We start from the raw sequence: 9,528 nt of genomic DNA, 5'->3' as shown, positions 1-9,528 counted from the left end.
ACACTGTCTGTTCTAAAAAACAAAGTTACACTTCACACATTGTCTCTAGATCAGAAGTTGTTACTAGTTAACCTGAACATACAGTATAAGAGACATTAATAGTTGTTAGTACAGACCAAAGTTTAGAAAAGCAAATCAAATGTGCATGTTTGTGCAAACACTTGTGTAATAGATGTATTCAGTTCTTATTGAGAATAGAGAAGTTCAGCAGAAAAGAGAAGTATAACAAATACCCGTCAGAGAGTTAAGAAAGACCTTTTAGTTAATAAGATCGAAACAGAAATAACCTAAAAACAGGAACTGCTGATCCTTATTATTATTTTTTGTTTGTAAGATTCATATATTAGGTTTAGATACAGTCGAAAATATCTAGAGTATATGCATGTGCATCATTGCACTTTGGCATCACAGTGATCCATAAGGATGTGTAGGTGAAAATCTCTACATGTAGAACAGAGTTACTCTTAGATGTGTGCAAGCTGGGATACCTGCAAAGGCAGTGTGATGCTTTGCATATTACTGTATCACCAAACTGGCTTCCAGCTGTATAAATGGATGCATTCAGGTAAGACAGTTGTATAACAGAAATAGATAGAGATAGAGAAATTAATACAAATCAAATTACAAAACACAAAAAGGCACTAAAAAGAATTTCAACAAATAAACTGTGGCAATCAGTCTGTTCCATCACTCTTTTTATCACGACTAGAGTCATTGTTTTACCATCTCCTGTCTAGAAAGCTGCTAAATGCACTATATTTTGTAAGGACTGAAATTAGGGCTGGACGATTAATAGCTTCTCACGATAATAAAAACACTGTAATCAAAGAAAAACAAAAACAAACATTTAAAGTTCTGCCATAAAGTGGTCTATGACAAAGTACAGAAGGAGCAAAAGATCCAAAAAGGCACATCAACTTCAGCCACCCACCGCAACACAGTCCTCCATTGAGGACACTCTTTTACAATGCCACTCCATATTCCATCAGCTCCCAGCAACAATGAGAGGTAATGGAGGCTGTGACGTTTAAGCTATAAAAAGTTAGATTTAAAGTCGAGTTTTGGTGGTTCAATAAATACTTTTTTTTAAATCAATAAATAATCGTGCTTATTAATCGTGATTTCAATATCAATCGAAATAATCATGATTATTATTTTTTCTGTAATTGTCCATCCCTAGCTGAAATCCAGCATGAGTAAGAAGTGTAGAGGGCAGCAGGTGGTTTTTTTTTTTTTTTTTTTTTTTTTTTTTTACAAAAACATCATGCCTTCTTTTGTATTTGGAGAGCAAATCAAGATCAGTTAGAACTAATGAGTCACATATGTTTTCCTCTGCTGTTAGATATATTTTAAGAGATAAGACAGATAAGATACTGTTTTATTTAGAGGACAAATGTTCCAGCCAGAAGGTCTCACAAACTCAAACAATCTCCTCAAAGATGTTGCCCTTCAATGGATGGAGGTGCTGGACCTGTCTGATAGATGTTCCTCTTTAGTATCATTATCTCTTTGTTATTGTCCTTTGTGGTGGCATCCTGCCAAGTTTCATTTTCAGGGTTCAGATATACAGTATTTAGTTATTTGCTTGTTGCCTCACAGTGCAAGTTTAAATGACATTCATTTTGATCAGATCTAAATAATAAAAATGTGGTTACATGCAAATATAATTTGTTGTCCAATGGCGCACATGCAGCTGTGATGTTCGTTGCAACAACTTCATGCCTAGTCTGTATGTTAGCCACAACTTAACCACAAACTTGAGTCATAAATATGACATGTGAACGCTGCACCCATTTCACCCATAAAAGAGATAAACTTTCCTAGAGCCACAGCAGAACTGCAGTGAGTTTGCAGCTGGAGACATGATGCTCAGGTGGATCATTCTGATTGTTGGCCTGAGACTGGTAAGTACAATACAGTAACACAACATTTACACTATATCTCCTGTGAAAAAACGCTCTAATACCAAGTTTTCTATTCACTGATTATTGTGCTTTTTAACTGACTTCACAGCTGACAGCTGTCAGTCTAACAGGTGAAACAGGTGAGTCACATAATATGAAGTTTTTGTCTTCTTTTTTATTTTACAAAAGAAGCTCTCCATGTAGCTTTCACTGAAGTTGTACATTTAAGAAAACCTATGGCCGGTATGAACAGCAGAAAAAGAAACTTGTGCCTTCTGAACTGATCCAGTAATTACTTATTTTCTCTGAGTCTGACACAGTGTTTATGTTCTTACAGTTCATGATAATGTAATTTTATCATAATTGATCCTTTACCTGCAGAAATCGATGTTGATGGAGGCCGCGACTGGGAAATCTTTGAAATCAATGAAGGTTCGTTCATTCTTTACTTCAGTTTCATTTTATTTTAAAAAGCTTCTGTGTCTCTAAAATGTTTTCATCTACTGTTCTTTGCAGCTGCAGGACTGGACCTACTGGAGGGAGATATTGTAGAGGACCAGGTAAGTTTCTATTACTGTTGTGACTTACCAGTGACTCTTTAGAGTCTGCATATTAAGGCTTATTTGTGTAATGAACAATGTGCTGTATATGACTGAACTCTGAGTGTGATAGGGCATTTTGAGAAAAAAACATGATACAAATTACATTTCACATGCATTCAGATTCCAATCAGATTTATTTCATCTATTTTCTTTTTAGTCAGAGATATGTAATCAATGATTGACTGGTGCTGTTCCTATTTCATTCTGCAGCTACTTTAAACTCCAACATGCTAGTGCAGTGCAATGTCAATTTCAAAAATATGTGGGACACCTGGATTCATTTTAATTAGTTCTTCTATGAAGAACTGCTGTATTCATAAGAAAAAGCCTCGACCTTTTGTCAGTGGTATAAAATTGAACTGCATCTGCTTGATGTGTTTTTTACTTAGAGAACACAAAATAGTCATGTTGTAGGTTTAAAAGTGTTTCTGTTAAAATAATATACAAGGTTGCCCCTCAGACATCCTTTTACCCCCCTCTTGTAACCTTAGCTAATGTCCATGTCCAAACACTGCTATAAAAACTTACTGGATTCATTTTTTTTTTCAGATTTTTTCAGCATTAAACCATTTCAGCGCTTTACAAAACTACCAAAAATCCACTCATTTTGAGGAATATTAACCATTTAAATGCCAGTTTGATTAGTTGAAGTCAGTGTTGTTTTTATGACAAAAGAAAAAGAAAAGAAAACTTTTGCCCTTTTCCACAAAACTAATGTTGGCTGGCTTTTTTTTCCCAGTATGACCAGTTTTCTGTATGACCAGGATTACCTAAAATATTGATTTGATTGCATTATTAGTTTTTGTGTAGCACTACATTTTTTTTTTTTTTTTTTTTATCTCTCAGCCACGACACAATATTAGGGTTTCATTTAGGAGAAAAATGGCCAAATTTGTAATTTTTAGTGTCCATTTCCCCATTTTATTCCCCACAATTGTTTTCACAGTGAAAGATTGTTCCGTTGACCTGTTAGAATTATTTTTTGTGAAGACATAGACTTTTGTCTTTTGTGCCATATACACTAACAATAAAGAGGAAAATTTTGCCTAGATGGGCAAAAATATCCCTAAGGTTGCCTGAGGGTCAGTCACTTTGCTTTACTTATTTTACATGATTTCCTTCATCAGATTGAAGGCACAAAGTATATATTTGGTAAAAAACAAAACAAAAACAAATAGCAGAATAAATGTCACGGTTAAAACTGGCTTTAAAATGTATCTTGCATTTTTGCATGGTTGTAATCTAATTTATAGATTTTTTTATTTTTTTTATTTTTACATTGATTGCAATTCTATAACACAACTGTATATCTAATTCCCATCAGACCCTTGACAGAAACACCCGCATAGGAGACAAGTATCGCTGGCCAACAACCATTCCCTACTACCTAGAGGACAGCCTGGGTAAGACTTTAACTTATGTTTACAGCTCTAATCCTGGATGTGCATCAAATGAAGACGTTTTTATCGGACACTTTTTAACATGTAGAGATGAATGCGAAGGGAGTGATCCTGAAGGCGTTTGACCAGTTCAGACTGAAAACCTGCATTGACTTCACACCATGGAAGGGAGAGAAGAACTACATCTTTGTGTATAAAGGCAAAGGGTGAGTTGAGCATAACTGCCGTGTTCACTTCCTTTTTCGATTACATGTGTGTACAACATCTTACTCAAAACATCAAAACCCTCTGAAGGTTTATTACAAACTCTCTGGTTGTACAAGATACTCACAGCCATAATAATAATGCTACATTCAACAATGTTCATCGATATTCTGACATAAAGAAACGATCAATGTCAATGAACTCAGTCAATTTGTGACCTCATTTGTGTCATGAAAAACAAGATAACTACAGCAGTTTTGTATTAACAACAAAGGACTGATGACAATTGTCATTTTAGTGACACACAAAGAGAGATTTTTAAGTATATTTTGTTGTTTTCTGACCTTGTCTTTTGATTTCTTCAAGCACATGTATCTTTTTCCACACAATGCAAATGTGACATACTGTAGAAAACTGAATCGTCAACTGATGAGCTAACTTCACTAGAGCGATTAGTTCCCAGATAGTTGATATTTTTGTGTGTCTTGCTTTCCTTCTCCACAGATGCTCCTCCTCCATAGGTAACCAACGTGAGGGGAAGCAGCAGCTGTCCATTGGTACAAGATGTGATAGACTGGGAACCGTAGAGCATGAGTTCCTCCATGCTCTAGGATTCTGGCATGAGCAGTCCAGAGCTGACCGTGACGACTATGTCAACATCATATGGAATCGTATTGAATCTGGTAATACTGACAAGGCAGCATTGTTTTTTTCCGTATCTTGATACCCCTTTTACAATGGACAGTGACTATCAGCATGATCACACTTTTGTAAGAACAAGAAAGTGAGTAATTCTTTCACATATTCTGCATGTGTCTTTCTCAGGTAAAGAGAACAACTTCAAAACCCATGATGACACAGTGTCCAGTGCCCTGGGAGTTCCCTACGACTATGGTTCTGTGATGCACTACAGTAAGACAGCCTTCAGCAACAGCTCTGAGCCCACCATCGTCACCAAAAACCCCAACTTCATGGACGTAATTGGTCAGAGAATAGGGTTCAGCGCCAGTGACCTAACCAAGCTAAACCTCCTTTACAACTGCAGTGAGTAATCACATGTTTTCAATGATAAATGACACATGTTGCCTTCATTGTGAAAACTCTATAATATGATTGAATATGCTAGGCATGAAGGCGTTGCTCAGGACTTTTGCACCTCACAATATTTCAAACTGTTGTATGTAGTGTATCTGTATGAAGTTGCCATGAGTCATTTTACTGTCCCAGGTCAGAGACTTGTCTTGCAAACACATCACAGGTACCAAAACAAGAGACAAATGTAAAACACAAATTTCATTGCGTGCATGAATGTTTTCTTATGCTCTAAAATGCAATTCTGTTTGAACCATTAAATTAAAAGCAAATTAATTAACAAATTTAACAACAACAATATTAGCTTCCTCCAAATTCAACAGATACCAAATTGATCCAGTATATGTGGGATGCTCTGGAACAATAATATACTTATTAGTATAGCCTAATATGCACCTAAGTTACCAAATATACACATTTGTGAAACATCTTACTTTGTCTCCCTCTCTCTTCTAGAATAATAACACATAATTATGAAGAGCATTTAAATGATGTCTACAAACTACCTTGACGAAACAGTGACTGTTTCCTCTCCACAGCCAAGTCTTCTACCTTTGTGGACAGCTGTGACTTTGAGGAGGAGAACATCTGTGGGATGATTCAGGGTCCTGGCAATGCCAAGTGGGAACGGCATTGCTCAGTGAGTGGAGGGCCTTGGACTGACTTCACCAACATGGGACAATGCAAAGGTGACCATCTAACAAATGCAGGTTACAGCACTGAGTTTTGAGCCTCCTGGACAACAATGGAAATTAAAACCTTTTGGTGCATCTCAAAAACAGTAACCTTAATTTAAAGAGTAAGGGAGGATGTGAAGTTAGTAGTAGTCGAAGTTACAGAACCTGTCTTGGTATATGCAAAAGAAAGAAATCTGAGATGACTCCCAAGATCATACTTGAAAAAACTCTACAGACTGGTTTAAGGACCATACGGACACAATTTGATATTTCAAGATAAACTCCGATGGGATGCGGATTGTAACAATCAAAGGACAAAAAGCGATTTCACTTGATGTCAGCTTGTTCCTGTAGCTTAATACTCCCTCACTGCTATTCTGAACACACCACAAGGCCAAAGCGTGGTTTATACTCTTCAAACTAGTCTATGTGGAGCCTATGACATAGGGCGCTATGTGGGTAAAAGCATTTATACTGTGCACTGGTCTGTTGACAGACTTGGTTCTTATCTGAGTAGGTATAATAAATGCAATAAGTATTGTGGCCATCAGACTGACTTCCAAGCTGGAGGGATGGACGTTTCTCTTGGTTGAGCTTTTGTCTGTTTCCCCAGGAAAAGGCAACTTCATGCATTTCAGAACAGCGTATGTTAAACCCAAAGAGCAAGCTACAATGGAGAGTCAATGGCTTTACCCCAAACCAGGACTCCAGTGTCTGCAGTTCTTCCTCTATAACACCGCAGCACCAGATGATGTGCTCAACATCAGGGTTCGAGAGTATGACAAGGTCGACCCCAGTGGTAAACTGAAGCTCTTCAAGAGCATTTCAGGTAACAAATGAAATATTACATTTTGTATATATTAATTGCACATACTTTAGTTTAAAGCCATTTAGAAGTTCCTGATAGTTTAATTAAAGCAAAAAATAATTTTAAAAAAAGTTGGCATAAAACTTTAAAGACAGTAATAAATTAGTAGTTAACATCTATTCTTTCCACTCTCTTCAAAGGAGGTACCAGGGGTTCTTGGGAGCTGAATAATGTCAACCTGAATGTGACAAAGAAGGCCCGTGTGGTTTTCAATGGGGTGAGGGGAACGGGTCCATCAAAGGGAGGTTTCTCTGTGGATGACATTAACCTGTCATCCACAAAGTGCCCTCAGCACGTCTGGCACATCCGCAACATCACTGGCCTGATGGCCACAATGCCAGCAGGACAAGATCTGTACAGCCCCCGTTTTCTGTCTCCAGCAGGTTACTTCTTCCAAGTAAATGCCACTTTTTTGATATTTACATGTATCGTATTGTATTTAATATTTTAATTGATAAATCTGTAGTAGTATATTGAAGTGACACCATCAAGGAACTCTGGGGTTTCATACTGTGCATTGTATGAAAAGTTCAACCTCTCATGTTCTAGACAAAAGTTCTCACCACCTAATAAACAATGTATGGTCATAATCCAGGACAAGTTTTGACATGTGCTAGTTGTGAATATTTTCAATATCATCTGTAAATCATCTGGGGTTAAAATGATACATAGCAGAATGCCTAGAAGTCCTATCAAATACCCTCATGTGTTTGATTGTGGAAAGCCTAAAAAAGACATCACAATTTGACCTCATGAATACCACAAAGTGGTGTGGAGGAATCTACATTTGACAATGATTTGACAGTTTAGGGAATTATCTAAAGCAACTTCAGTACTTCAGCTTACGCGCTGCTCTGTGTTTCTAGGTAAGTCTGAAACCAAATGGAGTAAGCAGTCAACCAGGTTATTTGGCCATCTACTTCCACCTAACCTCAGGGCCCAACGACAACAAACTCAAGTGGCCATGTCCATGGCAGCAGGCAACCATGACCCTGATGGATCAGCAGTCTGACATCAGACAGCAAATGAACATGCACCAAATGGTCACCACTGACCCTAACATGACCTATGAAAAAGGATTCTACTGGGATGATCCCAGGAAGGTGGGCTATAAAGTACGGGACTCTGATGGCAGCTATTACTATCGAGGTCCAGGCAGTGGAACACATACCTTCATCAGCCACAGCAGACTGAAGAGCAGAAAATTCATCAAAGGAGACGATGCCTTCATCCTCTTAAGTCTAGAAGGTATGGAGTGTTTTAAACACAAGATGGTTACAGGTGAGCGGCACATTACACCTACAAATATTTATATTGATTAATCAAAATGCTACAACCATACCTGACACCAGGATGCTGACTATAAAAACTGACTGTTCACACATCTAATTTATCCCATAAATTGGCAAGAGTTGTTGCTTTAAGACAGTCATTCTTTTTATCTGGGTTTGATCACAATGTTTTGGCACAAGTATCATCCTGTCTCTTGAATATCCTAATAGTTGTCTGTCTTTCCTCAGACATATCTCACCTGTTGGCGTCTCAGCCTCTGCCCCTCTCTTCAGTCCATGATGTTTCCGGTCAGATGAAGGCAGCAGACCAATCAGCTAATCATGGACTTGCTAATAACTCCATAGCAGTCATAGGTTTGGCAGCATCTCTGGCAGCGGCCATGCTGGTGATTTCCATGTTGATTGTGGGGAACGCCTGGAGACTGAGGAGATCTAGACAGCAGGAGATTGACAAGGTGGCAATAATACTGGACAAGCCTGGATTCATGGATGTGAGTGTGACTGAAAAGAGCCCACATAAATCTACATCACTGTTTAGTGATTAGTTCAAGTTGTTTTGTTATTTGTTAAAATGTGAGAATGGACACTAATGAGTCTCTTTTTCATCACAGGAGCAATCAACCAAAGATGTCCAAGCTCTTCTCTCTACTCCATAATGGCCAATCAAAGGAAAAGTGAAATTCTGTCTTTCTCATTTAAGTGCCTTGCTTATCTATAAAACTGCTGTAATACTGTTGATTCTCAGCAAGTATAATCTCACTTTAGGCATAAGAAATAAAATCTCTCTCAGCATTTACCTATATATAATTTCTTCTTCATTTCTCATGATATCCAAGGGTCCTTAATCATGTACAAATCATAAGCAGTAAGGATATATAGGCAGACAGTAATGTTCATGTCACTGCTGAGTGGCCCCGGTGCTATTTGAGTTTGTGAGGAGCATCTTTGCTTGGAGCCTCAAGCTGCTTGGGTTTGATATCCAAGTGTGAGCCCTTATTTATGTTATGATCCCTGGCTCGAGGGGTGCAACATTAAAATAGACAGTAAAATAAATAAAATAAAGTAAAGTCACAACAAAATGTTTGGGGTGCTGTGTGAAATCTAAATACAAGCAGTTTGCAAATCATTTAAACTCTTTAGTATTTTGATGTTAAATAAAGTGCACCAAACCATCACGCAGAATGTAACATGTTGTTTTCTTTCTGTCCCTTCTGGAAAATCTTCATGTACCTGATGTTTTCCACACTTTGGGCAAATATGTACAAGAAGAATAGATTTACATCTGCCTGTGTGGTGCTGTGCTCATTCCCTGCCTGCGGGAGTCGCTGTGTTTTTAATTTTATTTTACTTTTTTAAGGGCAGGGTATGTAAAATCTTCATTGCTCTGCCATCTTGTTTATAGTCGTGACAGTATGAAAACAGGTCAAATAAGCCGTCTGGACATTTTTTATAGAGTGTCCCCAACTTCAGCTCTGACACTCCAGTCGCT

The 9,528-nt window shown here is 37.8% G+C and overlaps 1 protein-coding gene across 1 annotated transcript; it reads left to right on the top strand.

The window, feature by feature from the left end:
- The first annotated feature begins 1,862 nt into the window (after positions 1–1,862).
- On the top strand, positions 1,863–8,869 carry LOC125009188 (meprin A subunit beta-like). Its single transcript, XM_047586912.1, has 14 exons — positions 1,863–1,904; positions 2,014–2,044; positions 2,286–2,336; positions 2,421–2,464; positions 3,831–3,909; positions 3,995–4,112; positions 4,615–4,793; positions 4,936–5,154; positions 5,742–5,891; positions 6,493–6,708; positions 6,888–7,144; positions 7,614–7,995; positions 8,268–8,530; positions 8,651–8,869. Exons 1-14 carry the CDS (start codon positions 1,863–1,865, stop codon positions 8,693–8,695), a joined length of 2,076 nt encoding a protein of 691 aa, XP_047442868.1. The 3' UTR covers positions 8,696–8,869.
- The last annotated feature ends 659 nt before the right edge of the window (positions 8,870–9,528 follow it).

Source organism: Mugil cephalus, chromosome 6 (genome assembly GCF_022458985.1).
Source record: "Mugil cephalus isolate CIBA_MC_2020 chromosome 6, CIBA_Mcephalus_1.1, whole genome shotgun sequence".
In the NCBI taxonomy this organism is placed as follows: Eukaryota; Metazoa; Chordata; class Actinopteri; order Mugiliformes; family Mugilidae; genus Mugil; species Mugil cephalus.
This window is presented reverse-complemented; position numbering and strand designations above follow the sequence as displayed.

What these genes read in the sequence shown, in the direction of transcription:
- LOC125009188 (XM_047586912.1), top strand. Translation starts at nt 1,863, where the DNA reads ATGATGCTCAGGTGGATCATTCTGATTGTTGGCCTGAGACTG. An exon ending in TGATTGTTGGCCTGAGACTG is followed by an intron (nt 1,905 to 2,013) that starts GTAAGTACAATA and finishes CTGACTTCACAG; the next exon opens with CTGACAGCTGTCAGTCTAAC. An exon ending in AATCTTTGAAATCAATGAAG is followed by an intron (nt 2,337 to 2,420) that starts GTTCGTTCATTC and finishes TGTTCTTTGCAG; the next exon opens with CTGCAGGACTGGACCTACTG.